At 44.6% G+C, this 22,107-nt stretch overlaps 1 protein-coding gene across 4 annotated transcripts in view; it reads right to left on the reverse strand.

Moving 5' to 3' along the window:
• Positions 1 to 12,442: 12,442 nt before the first annotated feature.
• The window catches only part of NFIA (nuclear factor I A), a 366,953-nt gene continuing 357,288 nt past the window's right edge, over positions 12,443 to 22,107 (reverse strand). For all 4 annotated transcript variants that reach the window (XM_079776638.1, XM_079776639.1, XM_079776636.1 and 1 more), the window contains one exon: positions 12,443 to 17,523. In XM_079776638.1, the coding sequence (XP_079632764.1) occupies positions 17,506 to 17,523 (18 nt within the window). In that variant the 3' untranslated portion in view covers positions 12,443 to 17,505. The remainder of the gene's footprint in view (positions 17,524 to 22,107) is intronic.

The raw sequence follows: 22,107 nt of genomic DNA on the forward strand, positions 1-22,107 counted from the left end.
CGTTCTATTACACCTGGGCCACTTGCACAGCATCATTCAGATGCTGCCTGTGGCTGGACTGTATGCATCACAACTTGGAAGCCTCAGCTAAAGAGCCCCGGACCCAGGTGGGCCCAGAGGCAACCCGAGCTGCCCACTCTGACAAAGGCTCAATCTGGGCTTAGCCAACGAATATTTCAGTAGAAGTGAGCCGGATGTACCAAAGGGAAGAGCACCGTTTCTTGTGTATGTGTTTTTTTTGGACTGAGCAAAGCTAGGCCATGAGACAGTGGAGAGAGGGAGTGAGGATCCTAAGGACTCGAGACTTAGCTCGCTCTCCCAGGCAGACTCTAGGCATGCCACTTCTTCGCTGCATTTCTCTCAGCCCTTAAAACTCAGTTGTCGCCGAAACCGGTTTGGCTCAGTGGATAGAGCGTCGGCCTGCGGACTCAAGGGTCCCAGGTTCGATTCCGGTCAAGGGCATGTACCTTGGTTGCGGGCACATCCCCAGTAGGGGGTGTGCAGGAGGCAGCTGATCGATGTTTCTCTCTCATCGATGTCTCTCTCTATCCCTCTCTCTTCCTCTCTGTAAAAAATCAATAAAATATATTTAAAAAACAAAAAACAAAACTCAGTTGTCAACCTTCGTAGGGCCTCTCTTTGCTTACCAAGGACTTGCCTCACCTGTGAGAAGCCCTACTTTACAAATGAGGCATGCTGAGGTTCAGAGTTAAAGGGATTAAGATGAATCAGCATGTAACAGTGTCAGAGGTAACGAATCCAAGCAACCTATATATATATTTTAGAGAGGAAGGGAGAGAGAGAGAGAGATAGAAATATCAATGATGAGAAAGAATCATTAATCGGCTGCTTCTTGCACGCCCCACACTGGGGATCAAGCCTGCAACCGGGGCATTTGTTCTGACTGGGAATCGAACCGTGACCTCCTGGTTCATAGGTGGATGTTCAACCACTGAGCCACAGCAGCTGGGAAGATCCTGTGTATTTTCAATTCCAAAAGACCACAAGGCTCAGGTCACTCAAGGGGACAGTGCCACAGAGTGTGAATCTCTGACTTCCCCTCGCGGTGCCATCAGTAAACCCCTGGCTCTCCCTGCCATGGCCGAGGATTTGCCCTGACGTAACTTCTAACGAGCTCTCAAAGGATTAGAATTCTGCTTGCTCTGTGGAATAGACAGGCTGTGTGTCCTCAGGAGTCATGCTCCCCACTCAGCCCATTGCAGACGCAACACCCCTCTAAGTGGTGCTCAGGGAACCAGTGGTTCCCTTGATGGTTCCTGGTCTGACCACCCACTCTCAAAGGACAAGAATTTTTCAAAACTTTAGCCACTCAAGTGGTGCTAAAGTTATTCAGGTTCCTCCTTGATTATTCTGAAAGAAGGGCTGTGAGGTACCTACAAATTCTAGTTATGAGCACATTTTGGGTATAAATATTCTATAGTCTCAGTTGCTGCACTTCTCTTTGTCTAAATAGATTTCACTCAGCGTTCAGGGCTCGGAGGTGAACCCTTGTGGTTCACACTTACTGGCTGGGTAATTTCCATTTTTCTGTGTCTTAAAGTTTCTTCACTTACTAAATGGGACTAATGGCATCTACTTTGCTGGGCTCCTGGGAGGATTCAATGACTAAATGGGCGACCCTATGATGCAGCCAAGCACCTACTCCTGTGCTGACTTTCTGATTTCTCAGTGGGCTAGTAATTGACGCAGGACTAAACAGGGTGGATAGGTGAGGCATTTAGGTCTTTGTAAGAACGAGGGAAAGGCCCTCTGTGACTATATTTGCCAATCTAGGAATGAGTACAAAGTGTATCAGGTTGAAGAACACTTTAGAAAGCTAGGTAAATGGTTTAAAATATATAATTGTTATATATATGCACTTTTTTTTTTTTTTGCATCAGGGTTTGGCAAGAAACTTTTGAAATTCAGTATAATTTATTTTAAAGCAATGGTCTGTAGGCTTGGAGGCTTATCAGATCCCAGGTGTGTTGCTGTTCCTGGTTCCTGGCGGGCTCAGCTCAATTCCAGGGGAAGCCCAATTGGGGGGAGATGGACGAAGGGAAGGCACAGGTGGATTTCTGTCCACAGAGCAGCTGTGTTTGTCAGGACTGGAACTACCAGCAAACCAACACCCTCCGGAATTCAGGGTCAGGAGAGAAAGCTGGTAAGTAAATCGAAAAAGAAGAATCCCCATCACTCCTGTCCCGAACCCAGGCAGCCATTTCTCAGTGGAGGTTTGGGCTCTGTCTTTCCCTCCTTCCCCTGACAAACCTTGTGGAATTCATTCTTGTACAGGTTCATTGCAGTGTAGGGTTCTCCTAGAACAGTGGTCGGCAAACCCCGGCTCGCGAGCCACATGCGGCTCGCGAGCCGCAGTTTGCCGACCACTGTCCTAGAACATGCGGGTTGACGACTTGAGACTAGCACGGGTAGATTCTCTGCACTTCAGAGCTAGAGCAGGTGAAGATGATTTAATGCCTAATTTCAAATTTGAAGGATCGCTCTGTTCACCTCGTGCCAGGCAGCAGACAAAAGAAATGTGCCTCACCTGCAGCAGGAGGGGTTTGTGTGAGACGGGAGGAAAATTTATCAGGCAGGGAATATGAAGACCCAGGAGTGAGTTATGGTGTCTCCTTAGCTTCAAAGTAAGATTATACTTCCCTCAACATGACAGGAGCAGTGGAGTGGGGTTCCTAGCTGGGGGCAGGGACATGGACTTCTGACCTCTGAAGGTTGACTCCAGCCTTCTGCGTCTAAGATACATGAAGATGGAGAGATTTATGGTGTTGACATCCATCATGGGAATACGTCTGCGCCTCTGCTGGAGTTTGAGGAGAAAGATCCCGGAGACCTGTGCTAGCTTGACTACTATCAGGATTCCAGCAGGAAACTGGTGGCACATTCAACTCAAGCTCATTTGAGAGGGTTTAATACAGAGGCTATTTGCAAAGGTGTAGGCAAGATGTAGAGAAATTGTAAAGGACAGAAGTACCCCGAAGGTCTTACAACCCCATGCTTAAGGCAGTGGGGGAAGGGAGCATTATCAGAACCTAGAAGGAGAAAGTCAGTGACAGAGAGCCATCCTGAGAGGAGCTGTGACCTTCTGAGGAGGAATGCCACCAGCCAGAGGGGACCTGGGGAGAGGGTCAGGGAAATAGATACCCTGATATCACTGTCCTTCCTCCGACCAATCTACCTACCGATCCCAACGGAAAGCTGGAGGTCAAGGAAGCCCACAGATGTGGCCCACACAGGTCAGCCTCCTGAGCAGGAGCACTTTGGAGAAGGGTGGGGAATAGAGCTGGAGGACAAACAAAAGCTGCCTGACACAACCACTGCTCGTTCCATCAATGTGCAAAGTACCTTTTATGTGCCAAGTGCTGTTACAGGCACCAGAAAGAGGGCAGTCAACCGGGCTTCCATCGGAACTAATTGTGATTTAGAAATGTCCCCTGCCTCTTACGCCCCTGAATGTTTGCACTTTAAGTCACACACAGGTAGTAATCCTATCTAATAAAGAGGGAATATGCTAATTGACCATCACTCCATCACAAAGATGGCTGCACCCACAGCTGAGGCCAAGTTCCCTTAAGGAGCCTTAATGAGCAATCAGCAGGGACCTGAGGCTATGCCCTCCCCTGCCCTGTGGGGCTTGACAGGGGACCTCAGGCCTCGCCCCCCACCCCACAGGGCTTGACAGGGGACCTCAGGCCACGCCCCCCCGCCCCAGCGGAGCTTGACGGGGGACCTCAAGGTGCACCCTCAGTGCTGGGTTGGGGGAACTCAGGCCATGCCCTGCCCTGTGGGGCTTGACGGGGGACCTGAGGCTGTGCCCCCCTCCCGGTGCTTGGCCGGGGGACCTGAGGCTGTGCCCCCCCCCACCTGGAGGGGCTTGACAGGGGACCTCAGGCCATGCCCCCACCCAGCGGGGCTTGACAGGGGATCTCAGGCTGTGTCCCCCCATCCTGGCACCGGGCCAGGGGACCTGAGGCTACACCCCCTGCCCAGCGGGGCTTGACAAGGGTGGGACTGGCTGGATCTGGATCTAGCCCAATGGGGGGGACTGGCTGGGTCTGGGTCTCACGCGATTTTGAGGTGCATGTGGGTGGGCGGGGACTTGACTCTGAGTCCCGTGGTGAGCCCCAGACTCTGACAGGAGGAAGGTTTTCATATACATTTTACTAATTTTCTTTCATCTCTGACACTTCTATTATAGAGAAAGGGCAAATAGCAATATTAAATTATTTCCTCTAATTAATCCCCTTTTAATGTGCACAAATTTCGTGCACCGGGCCACTAGTAATTAATATAAGTAAGGAACGTACTGAAACTAAATAATCTCATCTGTAAAATGGGATTAACAACTGTATTTCCTTCATGGGGCTGGATTACATGTGTGAGGGCATGCAAAGCCCTCAGAACAATGTGTATTGTGAAGGGCCACTCAGTACATGTTAGCTGTTACCACTATTATCACTGATGGTATTAATATCTCCTAGCCAGGCTCTTGAACTCTCCCTCATCCTTGAAGGCCTAGATTGTGCATCTCCTCCCTTGCCCTCGGGCAGAGTCGTCTCCCAGATTACCTGGCACAGGATGTCTTCCTGGTTCTTACAAGACCATGCTGCAATTATTTTGTTTGTGTATGTTTCCTCTGCTAGGCTCTGTACTCTTCTGAGATGATCTCAGATTCATCTCCTTCTCCAGGCCCAAGTTCTAGCACAGGGAAGCCACTCAATAATGTTGGTCTGGTTTGTTTTGAATGACTTGACATGAGTTTTTGTAGTGTTGTGGAAAAGAGAGTGGCCCAGGCCGGAGTTTAAAATTAATGACGGGAAACTGGAAGTAGCAAATGAGCAAGATGCGATAAACTCATGGCCCTTAAGAATCCAGCCCAAGGACTTGTATGCATGCATATAAGCACAACCAACAGGCGCAAGACACTAGGGCGGGCAGGGGGCGGAGGGAGAAGGGCAAGTGCAGCGGGGGGGGGGGGGGGGGGGGGGGGAGGTAGGAGAGGCTGGGGGGCCCTCAATGCGGGGGGTGGGGGAAAGGAGACATATGTACTACTATTTGTAATACCTTAAACAATAAAATTAAAAAAAAAAAAAGAATCCAGCCCCACTGCTCCACAGAGCCAGATCAGACAGCTCCTCCTCCCTGCCTGGGGCTGCCTCCTTCCCCAAGGCGGGAGATTGGGGCGGGGGACACAGAGTCACCGGGGAAGAGGATGCCTCCTGAACAAGGAGGCAAAACCACACCCACTTTTATGTGAGTTTTCAACCAGATTTATTAATCTTGTTCCCCTTGAAGGTGAAGCTGGATTTTTTTTTTCTTTTTGTCAGCAGTGGGTAGCAAAGGAGGATGGAGTTTTTTTTGTTGTTGTTACTCAGGTAGAGCCTCGCTTGCCTCCACTCTTCCTACCTGAGAAAAAAACAAAAACAAAACAGCCAGGGATGGAGCTGGTGGCAAACAGCTCCTGCAGTACCATCACTTGGGCCCAGTTATTGTGCCCACAGCTTCCAGAGCCCGCAGGGCACCAACACAAGGCGAGCTCCTCGGTTCCTCCCGTAGCAATGTGTGAGGCGGCCCTGGGAGTGTGTCCGTGGGGTCAACTCCCAAGGTCAGGAACAAACTTCCCACTTAATGGGTAGAACATGCTTAACCATGTCATAAAGATGTGGTCCGCGAGAGAACAACTCTTCGGGTCAAATGTCCAGTTTCTTCAGCCAACAATGGCAAGGAAAATAAAAGAGAAGGAGGGAACCCTATAGATGTAAAGAGTTAAGATACATACCAACCACTTAGAGCAGTGGTCAGCCAACCGTGGCTCGCGAGTTTGCCGACCACTGACTTAGGGTATGGACCTTAATTGGGTCCTAGTTTGGGCAAACTATTAAAAAAAAAAATCACAAGGTAGTTGAGAGTATTTAAATATTGATTGGTTATTTGATGATATTAAGGAATTATTGTTAATATTTTAGGGTGTGAAATGGTATTTTGAATATCTTTTCTTTTAGAGATGTAATCTGAAATAGTTATGGATAAAATGTACGATACCTGAAATTTGCTTCAACATAATGTGGGAGAGGTGAAGAAATGGGTGGGTATGGTTAAGAAATGGATGGGAATGGAAAAGGAGTTCATGGTAATTGATACATAATCAGTTCTATTTTACACGTACATGGTATGTGATAGCAGAAATACATGTATTTTTTTGTTCGTTTTCCCCGGGCTCACTGTAATGAACTTGAAATCCAAACTGAGTGTGCCAGATGGAGAGCGACTATAGAAAGGGTGTATTTAGAGGTGATAGACGTCTGCTAGTCCATTTCTCAGAGGTCAAGGGAAGCCCTGTTTCACCTTGAAGACCGGTAAGGCCTCTACAATTTAGCCATGTCTTTTTACCCAGCGGTCAGAACTTGAAGGGTCAAAAACGATGACTGGTACCACTTCTCGTGGCCTCCTTTCCCTGCCCGATGAGAATGGGTTCCCTGGTTGCCAACACGGTTGAGGGAAGTAGGCACCGCAGCCTCTCGTGGGTTCTACTCAATTGAGTTGAGTGCCTGGTGCTTGGCTGTGTGCTGCCAGCACTTGCTCCTTTGTGTTCATTGAGCTGTGCAGGCCTCTCCACGGAGACTCGGACAGGTGGAATACCTTTTGTGATAGCAGATGGCCAATAAGTGGTGGAAGTGGGACCCACACCCACGTCCTCTGATCTCAAGCTCTGGCTGCTTTCCACTGAACAATATTGTCCTCCCGGGCATCAGGTTTCCTCTGCTTAGAGACGCACTGAACGCGCCAGTCCAGGGTTGCAAATAATAGCCGCTGTCACGTGATTGCAAATAATAATTCCTGGCCTTGGAAGTTCCCGCCATGGACACACTCCAGAGGCCGCCTCCCACATTGTTATGGGAGGAACTGAGGAACTCCCCTTTGTGATGTGGTTGCAAATAATAGTGATTGATACTGTGCTGGGCATTCTACATGCATTAGTTTATTTAACCCTCTTGATCTCATAAGGTAGATCTCACCTTAATTCCCATTTTACAGATAGGAAGGGAGAAACCAAGATTTAAACCCAAGTGTGTCTGTCCTCAAACCTTCAACATATACATACTTTTTTTTGCTACTTTTCCCTTCTTAGTTGAATGAAAGTTTTTTTCAGAATTCACCCACATAGAAGCCTGGAAATGACAAGTAAGAAGGCCTACACCATCAGTGCCCTGAAAGAATGCCTATCTCCACAGCTTGGAGCTGCTTGTTTTTTAGTTATGGCATCTACATAGCATGTAAGATGTGCCAGGCCACTGCTAACCACTTCACAAATATCCTATCTAATAAAGAGGGAATATGCAAGTTGACCGTCACACCATCACAAAGATGGCGGCGCCCATAGCTACAAGATGGCGGCGCCCAGTCCCCTCAGCCCCGCTGGAGTCCCCCAGTCCTTTCAGCCCAGCCGGGGGGCGGCAGGTGCATGGTGCGGCTGGACCCACCCTCAGCCCCCCAGCTGCCCAGGGCCAGCCCAAGGCACAGGCAAGCCTCGGATGGTGGCTTCACAGTCTCCCATGGCTGCCTGAGGCTCAGATAACCAGGGCCGGCTGAGGCTTGCACTGCCAGCAGTGGCAGCAGCAGAGGTGTGATGGGGCCATCGCCTTCCCCTGATCGCCAGGTCGTCTCCCGCCCCTGAGGGCTCCCGAACTGTGAGAGGGGGCAGGCTGGGCTGAGGGAAACCCCCCTGCACCCCAGGGCATGAATTTTCATGCACCGGGCCTCTAGTTAATTCATAAATATTCACCAGAGCGAGGTAGTTAGGTACTGTTCTTATTATTCCCATCCTACCAATGGGGAAACTGGGGCACTTGCTAACACCACAGAGCTAATAAAATTCAGTTTCAACCCAGGCAGCCTTGCTCCTGAGTCTGTGCTTTTGATGACATTGCCTTCACCCCGTGCCCTGTCCCTCTATACAGCTTGTCCTGGCACACACCAACAAAGGAGTGGTCTTGCCTGACTTTCATTCTTAACTCCAAATACTAAAGACCAAAGTGCCTACTATTGGCCAGAGTAGTACCTGAAAGGTAGTAATAGGTTCTAACTTACACTTTAAGACATGTTGTGTGAAATTACTCTCTGTACATGGGACAGAAATGGGTGAGGACAGACTGTATATATACCTTCTTGAGAGCTGTACTAGTAAGAGAGAAAATATTTACTTTTAATGGCATAAATCACCTATAGCACTTGGCACATAGAAGATCTCAATATACAGTAGCTATTAATATCCTTGTTAATCCTTCTGAGCTGCCCACTTCCCTGCCGCCCCATCATGGCCCCACGGTGCAGGCATACGGCCTCTGCTGCAGTAGCATTCCCGCTGGCCTCCATCTCCACACTGCACACCTTTGCCTCCTTTCCCCCGCTGAGCTTGTGATAAGGTTCTCTAGCCCTCTCTCAGGGAGGATTATCCTGCCTGGTCCTGTGGAGCCACGGCATAGCCACAGACATGCTCTGAGCAGAAGGGGCGTGTCCATCCCCAATGGAATTGTTGAATGCCAGGGCCTGCCTTGCCATACTCCTGTGTTTCCACCCGGCACTGGTCCAGATGGCAGCTGCTTTCTACCCTGGGTCCTAGAATCAGAAGATTCTGTATAAAAGCCCCAGACATGCACAATGAGGTGTAGACCTTTATTGCTGTAGGCTGCTGAGCTTTTTAGACTTGTTTGTGTCACAGCATAGACCTAGCCTAATCTGACGGATACATGTTTCATGATGCTCTTAGGGGTAGGACAAAAATATACTGCAAGGTCCTGCAATGCCTTGACCTAAATGTCAAGCTTCATCTTGCATCATATTTCCTCTCCTTTCTCTTCTTCATTCAAATAGGCCTTCTTCCCATCCCTCAGAGCTGGCAAGCTCCATTCTGCTACAGGCTATTTGTGCAGGCTGTTCCCTCTGCCCAGAGCATTCTCCTCCCCACCCCTCAAGCACCCCATTCTGACCATTTGCCTGGTTAATTCCTATCTGTTCTCCTGGTCTCCCTGGGCTTTTACGGCAATGTGCATCCTATACACTCATCACAACTCCATGGGGATCTTCGCTGCTGTGTTCATTTGAATAATACTGCTTTGCCCACTAGACCAGCGGTCGCCACACAGTGGTCCGCGCACCACTGGTGGTCCATGAGGTCCAAAAGGTTGGCAACCGCTGCCCTAGACTGTATACTTCACAAGAAGAGTTTCCCAGTCTTTATCTACCTACTATCCCTAGCCCTTGGCATCGTTTTGGGCACATTATAGATACTCAAAAATATTTATTAAATAAATAATTCAGTCAATATATTATAGTGAGTATAGGATGGAATTTAGAGCCCGACTTCTTAGATTAGAAGCCCACCTGTCACTTATTCATTATTTGAACAAATTATTCAATCTCTCTCTGCATTTGTTTCCCCATCTGTAAAATGGGAATAAAAATAGGGCCCCTCTCATAGGGTGGTTGTGATTAAATGGATTAGGATATTTGTGCCATTGACTCATTGTCTCTGGCATCCAAGCCCATCCTTTTATACCCTGTCCTGTGGGGCTAGTAGTTTTCTCACTGCATTGTCCAGACTTCCTTGCCAGGGGCTACAGTTAGATCTGGCCAGTAAGAGGCACTGGCAGGAGCGCTGGGGAGAGAGAAGGGAGAGAAGGGGACTCTTCCTGGTTTCAGCTGCTGTCTGCCACATGCCAGCAGCAGAGGGTGGATGCAACAGCTTCCTGCTCCTTTCAGCCTTCCCAGCACCCACACGCCTGTCCCCTCAGGACTAATCCTGGAGGCTGCGTCCCACTCCTCAGTCCTAGCACCAGACGCCCCACATTCTCCACAGGGCTCAGTACCAGCCGTGTGGTGCCCCCACCCTCATGGTGACCCCTCTCAGTAAAGATTCGAGTATCAGCTGTGTGGGGGTCCCTCTTTGGAGTTCCTAGGTTCAGGCAATCCCACCTTTCTCTTTTGTTCCCCCGCTCCAGGGGTAGAGGCTGTATCCTACAGTTACTCGTTCCTGACTCTCGATATGGTACCTTAGCACTCAGAACAAGATCAGGCACATACTAAGCACTATGTGAGTGTAAAGTCCCGTATTTGTCTAAGTAGGTGAAAAAACCAGCATTATTGCCCATCAGAGCTCTGTGAAGGGTGTCATGAGTCTGGCATCCATCAAGGATGACACAAACTCCATGGTGCGGAAAGACCAGTCTTCCGGGGGAGCCTCGATCCACACCCATAACTGGCACTCAGATACCACCACCCAGGCATGACTGAAAGCAAATGATGACACAGTTTCCATAGCATTAGCAATTTTTTATTTTTCCTTTTTTGTTGCATAGGAAATGCAGTACTTGCTTCCAGTAATTGTATTGTAATGTGAGAAGGTGGTAGCACTAATGGTTGAATACAAGAGTTAATCTAATCCACACCAGCTCAAAAACCTGTGGAGATTTAGTTGAATAAGAATGGACGCCCACAGTGATTCTCAACCAATTACAAATTTTCACAGAACACAGTAAAACTAAAAGGCTAACTATGAAAGTCAATACAAGTAATCTAGAGGCACAGGGGGCCCGGCTCATAAAAACAAATGTCAAACCAAGTTATTAACACGGGAGTGTTCAGTTTCACAACGGATCTCTTATCATTGGAAGTGTTCCATCCCCTCCCCCCCACACCCTCCCAATTTGAAATGTAAAACCGAGATATCTTGAATGGACAGATTTCCAAGGGTGGTGGGAAAAGTCCCCAGTGAACTTTGTTCCGGGTTAGAGGTCATGGCTGGAGGGGAAGGGGGAGTGTGTGTTTGCCTTTAAAAGTCTTCCTGGAGGACCTCCTGGAGCCTGATAAAGCTCTGGCCCTGGGGCTAGTTAGCATCTCGGCGATGCCCTCTGAGAGGAGGGCAGAAGCATGAAGCTGGCAGCTCTCAGATCTCCATCCCCAAGGAGCCAGTGGCCTTGCGACCGTGGGTTGAGATGTTTTTTTAAAAAAAGAAGTGCTAATTTATAGACTCCTACTAAAATAATAATAAAAATAACAAATAGAATCAATGGGAAAACAAAAACTTTTGTTATTTTGGGAAGTTGAGCATCAAAATAGCAGGAAAAACAGCCTGATTTTTTGGACATTATTGTCCTCAGGAATTAAAAATATAAAAGTTCACACAGTAGGACTTGGTGATGACACATTTTGGAAATTAGGTTTTTTTAATTAAACAGTATAGGAGTCCACATGTGAAACTTGTGCTGCCTGGCACACGCTGCCGCCCCTCCTGCTCAGGTCTAGGTGGTCGCCCTCATCTTCCTGGGCGTTTCTGGTATCCGCTCCCCACTCTCCTGTCCTCCTCATAGCCCTTTGGGACATAAAACACAGATGGGGGTACTCATTTAGGAAAAAAAAATGAGATGGAAATTTACTTAATTTGGAAAGTATTTTCAAATTGAGACCAGAAAAGTATATTTTAAAAATCCCGTGTTAATAGCAAATGTCTTTTTCTTATGAATCGGGCCCAAAGTTTGTACAGAGTTTTATTTTTGAAGAAAATATTGCAACTGTGCATACAACTAAATAGCCAAGTGATTCCTTAAAGAATTTTTTTTCGTTTTTTTTTTCCTTTTCGTATGAGGAAGTCTGGTGTGAAGACGGATCAAGCATGGGTACCTGGCTGAACACTGTCCACTGAGAAAACGCTCGGGGTGAGCAGACCTTCGGTGGCGGGCAAGGAAAACGCCCCGCTCCTGGAAATGTCCTCAGAGGGCGTTTGCAGCAGAGATCTTGAAATTCATCAACGGTCGTTTTTAGACAAAAGTCTTGCCAGGGTCTGATTTCTGAAATCAAACACCCATGCTTGTCCCCTAGGAAAGAAAAAGAAAACAAAAAACGAAAACAAAAACACAAGTAATACTGAATTTAAGTAAATGTATACCTCCAAAATACTGAAAACAGTTGAAATCAAGAAAAGACAGAATTTGCGTTCTCAGTGAAATACCTTTAAACCTAGCTGACAAGAACCAAGTCAGAAAAAAAGACTAACATAACTTTGAGTAATATTCATACAGTTCACTAAGCATTATGGAATAGCATGCATTAATATTGTACGGTTATTTTACATCACCTATACCAGAAGGTCCTGACTGACTGACAGCGAAGGCTACCGGTGTAGAAAAAATCTTACTTCGGAAGAGCAATATAATACAGATTTCACAGGCACTACATTTTAATATATCAGGTATTATGCTGGTTTTCTTATAATTCTTTCTGTCCTAAAGCTGGCATTATAACAATGACCAAAAAGGCAAGGGATTGAAGTAAACGGAAAGTAGATATCAAAGTTGATATAGGTTGTTTTTTTTTCTTCAGACAGATTAGTGCATAGTTGTCATGCAGATAAACACTGCTAATGCATTTACGTAAATCATTTTGTCAGCCTGTAATAGCACCATGTAATGGATTTGCATGAAACATTAAATTGATTTCAGAATTGGTGACACAGAATTCACTACAGTTAAGTGCTATGGAATAGCTTCAATGTTACCTGCTATATATCAAAGCAATTTTCATCCCACTGCTTTTTTTTTATTGGGAAAAATGAAAGGAAAACATACATGACACTAATTAGACGAATGCACAGCCTTGGACGTGGAGAAGGCAGAGTGGGTTGGCTGTCAAACGGTAAATACATGCATTGACTTCAGGACGAACTTGGCCTTGGGAGCCGATGGGAATGAAAGCTCTGCCCGTGGGCGGCACCGCTTTCGGAGAGCGGCCAAGGACGGGTCTGGGAGGGGGTGAGGTGCCACTGAAGCTCTCCTTACGTGACCATGTCAGTGTGTTTGCAATTCGTTCTATGGGAGGCCTGCTACCAGAAAAAAGGGGGAAAAATTGAAGGACAGAGACAGAGATAATAGAAATAGAGAGAGAGAAACCACCACCACCACCACCACCACCACCACCACCACCACCACCACCGGTATGGACGACAAGGTATTTCCCGAGACGTGATGCAAAGTACATGAAATGACGTTCTTAGAAACCCCTCCCGCAGAGAATCCCAAGGAAGAAACGCTTTTCTTAATCCAGATTCCCTCAGTACTTTCTGACACTGACTACAGGGTGCAAGGCCTGTGGGGACGAGGGCTTGGAAGGGCAGGAGCAACTTCCCAGGGGGTTTGCAGGTGCCCGTGGGCGGGCTGAGCGCCAGGCCTCCGGCTGGGTCCCTGCTCACTGGAACCTTCCGAGTGGAGAGCACAGGTGTCGGGACAGATGCCCAGCAGCCCACGCCTGACTGAGGGGCGGGGGGGGGGGGGGGGGGGAGGGGGGGAGGGGAGAAGCTGGTACTAAATAGCTGCTCATGCCAGGGGGTGAAGAAACGGAAAGGTGAGCTCAGACCTCAAAGGAAAGAAAAAGCCTCGGGATGGGCAGAGCGGCGGGAGGGCGCCGGCCGCTGCCCGCGAGGGGTCAGAAAAGGCGCATTTGTGTGGCAGGGGGATGGGCCAGGAGAAAAAGTAGGTAGAAAACTATTCGGATTTAGTGTCTGTGCCTCTGACGTCAGTTCCCAAAGGGGAAAAAATAAAAAGAGTGACTCGAGGAAGTTATCTTTGCCAATATTGTTAATGCCATGTGACGGAAGAGAAAAAATGGAAATATGTCTCCGAACGGAGGGCGGGGCCTTCCAATGCCGCTAGCCCTCCGTCTGTCTGTCAGTCCGCACACCCGGTCCCACGGGTCCCACGCCTTCCTCAAAGGTCATTCTGGGCTTCTACTCTAACAAGGTCAACGCGCGGACGGTGGGTGTTGCTTTTTTCCTGCTTGATCACCACTCAACTACAGTTTCCTGCTGCTTTCTGGACAATGAAACGAACAAAAATGTAACTTAGTGTATTTAATACTTAACCCCTGTTCATTTTCACCCTAGACTGCCTCCCTAATGTTTTAAAGCCTTTAAAACATTTTTTTTTCCTGCAAATCTGTTCAGAGTTCCCTAATTTTAGCTTCATCAAACTTAATACAACAAAATACCTTCACAAAATACAGCATACCTGTAACGTCCATTTACAATGGTTTTTCAGTAGACCTATACTTCTCAAGCATAGGAATATGCTATACCATTGAGAGAAAAAAAATAACTGTATTTAAATACTTACAAAAAAAAAGGAAACAGGAAAGTTTTAAACTTAAATCCAGTTCCCAAAGGGGGCGGGGCAGGGGGGGGAAAGAAAGCAATTCTATGAACGCTGCCTTTATAATGAACAATTGGAAATTTCACTAGGCTAATTTGACAGAAATTTTTCCTCATTTAAACAACATTACAAAAGTCCTGCATTATAAAATAGGGTAGAATAAATCAGTGTAATCAATAAAACTATACAACAATACAAATTACATATCTTCTGAGTGGGCAGTTTATTCTCTCTCTTTGCAGTCATGACTACAACATGCTCACTAAAAACAACTAAAACTGCCCAAACTATTGCTTAGTTTGTTTTGTTTTTAAAAAAAGGGTGCAATTTTATTGTATATACAACCAATTTACTGGTAATACCTTGGCTTATTGCAAGGTTCTGACAAAATGTTTGTCTAGGCTTTTTCCCTTCACTGTGAAGCACTGAAAGCTGCTATTTTTTCTTTTTTTTTTCCTTTTTTCTTTTTTTTTAGTGCACATATGTCATAATAAAGTAATGCCCAGCTAAGTGCTATAGGGGGAAGGCAAAGTATGCTGGCTGGCTATAGGAAGTGACACCATATACTGACAACCACACCATACAACAGCGCCAAACGACTATTCAACCACTTATCAGACACATATGAAAATCCAAAATGTTTTATTTTATTTTTTTTCCTTAAATAGAGATAACCAGTAAACAATTTTCAGAACTTGGAAGTTTAAAAACGTGCATATAAAAATGGGCATTATATACTTTTTATTGAATGTGGATTGACTGCAGTCTGCTAAGAAAAATGGGGTGTGGGAGCTGAAGAAAAAGGAAGTTGTCTTTTTTTTTTTTAAGGCTTGCTTGTGAAAGGAACAGTTGTAAAAACAAAATTGCTTGAAGCAGGGTCAGCTTAGTGCTTCACAGTTTGACTGCTTCTCTAAGAGGAGCCCTTCCTGCGCACGTGCATTCAAAAAATCACAACAAAAGTACAAAGACAAACACCCAAAACACACTGCGTCAAGTGCAGCACCGACTTTGGTCAAATAAAAAAAATAAAAGAAAAATTAATCATCGCTAAGCTTTTCTACACGATATAAGCAGGTATTGCATATTTTCATATATCTGGGGCTGGGGGAAATAAAGGAAGACTCCAAATAAATTGTAAAATGCAGCAACATCCAAAATACTGATATTCTAAGCATCTACAGATCTCAGAATAGCACTGCCACGGACCACAGAGGACAATAAAGACTACTCCTACCTGCGGAACGACTAACTCTCTATTTAGTTCTAGATGTTGAAACTGACAATGGCTGACATAAAAGTCACATTTACAAAAAGTGTCTCCAAATGCTTGACTAGGGAAAACCCCCTTTCAATAGAGGAGCATGTGCAACAATTCCACAAATAATCGCTATCCAGGGCAAGGCACATTGATATGGAATTTTTGTTTTCGTGCAAATTAAGGAAAAAAACAAAACAAAACAAAACAACATTGTTTTGGGGGGGGAAATGAGGAGCAAAGTGTCTTCCCAAGAATTTCAGTTACTTGATTGTATAGGACAGTAGTAGAACCCTTCTGAAGGGCTGGAAAACATAGTTTAAAGGCAAGTGCCTAGAGTAGGGATTACAATATTGTGTCTTAATGCACTCTACTTTATCCTACATTAACTATATAAAAATTAGTTACTAACACTAGAACATGCAGAGACTTTCTCTGATCAGCAGGGCTTGCCAACCAGAACGTATATATATGTATAGTATAGGAAATCTTCTGGAAGTTGCATGGGAAGCAAAGGGGTGCTTCACTGTCTGGTAGAAAAATCACTTGCACTTTTTTTTGTTATTATTTTTTTTGTCTTTTTTTTGTGTGTTTTTTTACATAAGATACAGGACATTTGGGGGTGCAAACTTTTTTTTTCCCTAACAAGTACCCTTGATCTGAGTGGGCACCAGCATTTGTGTCAGTATTGGTTTCATTATTATTATGATTTTTCCCATAGCCCAGTTCAGGGGCGCAAAGGTCTTTAAAATTTCTGGACAATCTCTGGTACAATGAAGTGTCTGATAACTGATAAATCCTATGTTGCCGGATACATGTAAAAATTTTCAGAATTGGCATAATCCATTATAGTGACTTCTAGCTTATGAAATTAACAGATACCATGATTTCATTTTACTTATGTGCTTTGATAACAGAAAATAATTAATTAGCATTTAATGTAGTTAACATATTGTGGTAAAAGCACCATTAGATTTGTTTTTTTGTGTTTTTTTTTTTAATTTTCCTTCAGTTTTTAAAGGGATACAAGTTTAACAATAAAAAACATAAAAAGCAAAAATAGCTCCCCTTTTTCTTGCAAGGCTGTTTTTTACCCCAATAATTTAGAGTCCTGGGGTGGAAGGACTTGAAAAACAAAAATAGAATTTTCAACAATCTCTATCTTACAAAGATATTTAGCTATCCAATGAAATTGCACTTTACTCAATTCAAAATTCGATTGTTTTGATTGATTCCTGTCAGTTTCTGTCAAAACAGACCATCTTCCCCATTTCCATGTGAATTTGTGTGTCATTGTTGAAATTGTTGAAAAAATGTTGTTGTTTTTTTTAACGTAAGTGCAGCATTTCAAAACTTTTACAAAACTGAATAGTAGTAGTAGTTTGCCGTTTTCAGAATTGTTCTGCAACGTGAGTGGGTTCACTGTCCTTGAGGGCCATGTTATAGATTGAACTGCTGACTGCCGAACCAAACCAAGCTAACAGAAAAAGGAAAAAAGGAACATAACTGCATTTTCTTTTTCCAATATGTTACAGAAAAACATTGCCCTTTGACTGTCCCGTAAGTTATATATTGCAGATCTCAGCTACTACAAAAGATTTAGTTTTCCATGTGCCTCCTGATTGCTCCAGAAGGCTCACACCTGTGTGGGTAAATTCATGGAATACTGTGAAACGGCCAGGCTCCGTAAGGAAAGTGTTACAATGGAAGTCAGTGAGCAAGGGTAGACCTCCTCTAGCCACATCACCTGATGCTCACGCCACCATGAAAACACTTCATATGTTACAAAGCCCAGCCATTTCCAGCACCATATGAGAAAATTACAACAGTCCCAAAAGTAGTTAAAAAAAAATCCCAAAAGGTTATGGCCTTTGCTGTTTGACCATAATGCTTGCTGTTTCCATGTACAAGTTGATTTGATTCTCCCCTTCCCCTGACAGTGAAGTTGTAACCGCGCTGGGTTGAGGATGCGTCCATGTTACAGAGTTGAGAAGGGGTCAGGTGGTCTGTCTGGTGGATGGTGGGACACTTCGACTTTTATCCCAGGTACCAGGACTGGAAGAGAAAAGGAAAAGAGCAATTAGAGGTTCAATGTAGAAAAGAATATATTTACAAATTGTCCTTCCAACTGTGAAATCAGGATCTGTTAGGGATTAAGGGGGGATTCATGGAAAAAGTAAAGGAAGCAACAAACAGTAGTAAATAATTGAGACACTGAAACTGATCTTACTCCTCTAAAATTGAAATTCAGTGTCTACAGTGGGGTTTGCTAATGTTCGGAGTGTGTCCTACAAAATAAAAGTATTTATGTCCACTTGAAATACATATGTGGTTTTATAGTCTGGTGAGGACACAGTGCCTGCAATAGAAGGTTTTCAACAAAGAAGAGTTGATCAAATGAAGAGTCAGTGAGGGGAGTGGTTTCGTGTGGTGATGAATGTCTCCTTTGATGATTTTCACAGCATTTATTCAATGAGATGTAGGCACTGAAGATGTTATTGCTGCATTCTCTTAAGAGGCACACATGATCAATGGTGATATAAGAATAATGAACTCCGTTATGCACTCTATTTTCTTTGCAGCAGCATCTACAACAGCCAAGATATGGAAGCAACACAAGTGCCTATCAACAGACTCACAGATAAAAAAAGCTGTGTTACATATATTTAATGGAATACTACTCAGCCATAAAAAAGAATGAAATCTTACCACTCGTGACAGCATGCATAGACCTAGAGGGTATTACACTCAGTGAAATAAGTCAGTCAGAGAAAGACAAATACCATATGATTTCACTTTTATGTGGAATCTAAAGAACAAAATAAATAAACAAAATTGAAACAGACTTACAGACACAGAGAGCACACTGGTGATTGTCAGAGGGGAAGAGGACTGGGTGAAAAAGGTGAAGGGAGTAAGAAATACAAATTGGCAGTTACAAAACAATCATGGGGATGTAAACTAGAGCAAAGGGAATCTAGTTGATAATACTGTGATAATTATGTATGGTGCCAGGTTGGTCCTGGAAATATTGATGGGGAATACTTTATAAAGTAGATGATTGTCTAACCACTCTGATGTTCACCTGAAATTAATATATATATATATATATATATATATATATATATATATATATATATGTAAGCCTAAGCGACCAAACGACCAGTAGACCAGACGCTATGATGCGCACTGACCACCAGGGGGCAGATGTTCAATGCAGGAGCTGCCCCCTGGTGGTCAGTGCACTTCCACAGCCAACCTCCCGTGGTCGGCAAACCTCCTGTGTCCCTTCCCCCACAGCGAGATGGCCCTAATCGGCCCCGATCGCCGGCCAAGCTGAGGGACCCCACTCATGCATGAATTCATGCATCAGGCCTCTAGTACAAAATAATACTGAAAGTAAACTGTAATTGAAAAAAAATTTTTTAAATCTTACCTAATAATAGACAAACATGTAAATTAACCATACCTCCACTATGCCACCAGCCAATCAGGAGTGATATGCAAATTAACCCACAAAAAATGGCAGTTAATTTGCATACACAGACGCCAAGTGACAGGGGTGTTTTGCCCCACCCCAGGTCTCTCAGGGCCTCTGGGCAGCGTGGGAAAGCAGGGCTGGAGGGGAAAGAGGCGGCTCCGGGGCCAGAGTGGAAAGGCGGTGCCAGCAGCCAGGGAAAGGAAAGCCCATTCTAGCACTAATCTTCATGCATCGGGCTTCTAGTAGTGATATAAGAATAAGTGGAGGCAAAGTGGAAAAAATCCTATACTGAAAGTCCTGGGTAGTTTTGGACAAGTCACAGCTTCTCTCTTATACTCAGTTTCCTTCTATGTGCATGAGGTAGATTTGATGATGTGAAATACTCCTTCCAGCTCAGCATTTCTAAAACAATGGCTTCAAAAATGACATATAATAATCAAAACTTCACCCTATTAGTTACTAGGATGTGCCAAGGGAATGCATAACTCGCATTCATATTTTGTTCATTCAACACTTATTTAGAGCCTTCCCTATGCCTGCTGGGCCCAGTTACCATTTTCTCTCATAAATCTTAGGTGGTTAGTTTGGGGCAATAGTCTGGTTATACCTCCCTTTATACGCTGGCATGTCTTTCTCTGTAAGCTCAACAAAGTGACCAATTACAGTTTAATATCAGAGTCAGTTTCTCGAGTGAAATAAAAAAGTACATGGCTTTTGCCAACTTTCCTCTAGAGATACCCTGGTCAAATTCTCCACATTTATCATTATTCACAGAAACGTCATCAACTTGTAGTGAAAGTGAATGCTTCTAAAACCTCTGAGTTGACAGGATCAAGAAAGGGTTACATTGGGGTTGATTCGGTCAGATGGAGGCTCATTCGTATCCAAGAGATTCAATTAGGTAAAGTGAGGACTCGTTTGATCCCCAGGATAAATGGCGAAATGATAGCTGCGTGGAGGCTGGTATAAGATTTCCTGGTCACACAAGTCACCTTTGATTTCCAGAGCACTTGAAAAAACCTAAACCCGAACCGAAAAACCACTCATCCTGTATACTTTGAGATGTTATTCTCTGACCACATGCTTTGAGGAAGACAATAAGGCCTCTTGTGTCCTGAAAGGAAATCATCCTGGCAAATGCACACGGCCTAAATCTAGCTGGACAAAAGAAAGGCGAGGGAGAGAGAGGGCAGAGCCACGCAGACTCCAAACTGTCTTTTTAGCAGGCTCTCCTAGGAGCTGCCTCTCAGCCACCTTAGAGCCCAGTCCTCTCTTCAACAAAACAGTGTCCAACTTTGGGTGCCACAAATAATGCTCACAATTTCTGTTCGCACACTTTCTCAGTCAGTTGTGAGATTCCAGACTTAACTCTGACACAGATCTGGAAGCCAACGCCTGGGACCCGGTGAGTCAGCAGGGGGAGCAGTTTTCCACACCACAGTTTCTGGATGCAACCTCAGCGCACTACAAAAATCTGCAGTGCCTCTGCACTTCTCTTAAAAAGCAAAGCGGGGAAAAAAAAGTTTTCTTCACACATCTTACTATTCAGTGTGCCTTGCCGACAAGGTTACCCCAGAGCAGCTCTGTAATCCTTCACTGAAATAGGCTTTATTGATTGCTCTGGTCTATTGTTCTCTTTTCAAGTCCCCCAAGTTCAAGTTCATCCTGGTGTTACATCATGTCTGGTTGCTAAGAGCAACCAGACAGACCCAGACGTGACTATCATTAGCAAGAAACCCTCTGCTCTCCTCCCACCAACCTTCCAGTGGCTCTGACGTAGCAGGCCCACTGCAAACACATTGAAGTATTTATTCTGCCTAATTTATGACCTACACAGCAAGCAAGACCCCCACTCCAAAAACCAACACCGTTGTATATTTAATTAATCTGTCTTTCTCTGGCACTTGGGAAAGTTAGACAAAGGACTAATTATTGTGTTTCGCTCTCCACACTTTTCTTTTGGGGGGTGAATATTTGCATGGGAAAGAAAACTACAAGGCCCAGCACTGTCCCCCTCCCCTTTTTCTTTTTGCCCTATTGACATTTCATGAAATACTTTAGCTGCTTAAGGGAATTAGAAAAAAAAAAAAAGCGATGTGAATGTTACTCCTTTTGAGTTGGTATTCAGTAACACAAATCAACTCATGACATGTTTAAATTTAAATGCTAACCACACACTCTCAGAGTTACTTTAAAGGTTAGTTTTTAATCAATAGAAGTTGCTGACTCTGGGGTTTTGAGCTGCGCACTGCAGCTCTTGGGCTTTTGTCTAACGTTAAAGCTTTCAAACTTTTTTTTTTCCTTGAGATGATTTTAGCAATGATTTGCAGACACAGAAGGCTATTGTGCTCAGACCAGCAACATGTCAATAGAGGAGCGAGTTGCCCTGTGGTGGGGTGTCAATATGACTCCTGAAGGCTTGGGTTGGGGGTCTTTAATAACCCGTGAAAAAAACTTAATTAACTCTTTCAGGCCCAAACCAAAACCTATTCTTAAACTTTTTCACTCCTGTAATTTGACCATTAGTACTTATTTCAACATCACACTAATCTTCATGACAATTAACCCGCTACTTGACCAAGGCTTTCCAGAATGGGAAGGGGGTTGGGTTAGGGGAACCACACTGATAATTTTTTTAATAGGTCTCTGATTAAATCATTCATTTGCAGTTATGATAATAATAATCATCATAGTAATAAATATTCATGCATACTCCCGAATTTTCTCATGATCAGTTTGTAGCTGAAAATACCCCCGATTTTGTTATAATGAGTATAATAGTTGCACATTTATAAGCCACCCAATTTCTATAAACTTCCATGATTGGAAAAAGCCATTTTTCTCTTGTGACATTTTCTTGTAAAATTCATTATGCAAGCAGTGCAAGATTCAAAACATTCCTTGAAGAACAATTCTGAGCACTTTCTTCTTGGGTCATACAAGAAAAATATGAAAGAAATTGGAGATTGTTAAATTGTTGGGGTTGAGTAGCAAATCACTAGGAAAATGTTGCCACATTAAACAAAATTCATTTATGGAGAGTAAAAAAATCGTCTTCAGGTTTACTGACATCAGCTTAGGTTTCCTATGGGTTCTGCCTTCATACTTTATAGCCCCTCATCTAACCTACTGTATCCAGACGAACTACAAAGGAATCT

Source organism: Cnephaeus nilssonii (genome assembly GCF_951640355.1).
Source record: "Cnephaeus nilssonii genome assembly, chromosome: 7".
Taxonomy (NCBI): domain Eukaryota; kingdom Metazoa; phylum Chordata; class Mammalia; order Chiroptera; family Vespertilionidae; genus Cnephaeus; species Cnephaeus nilssonii.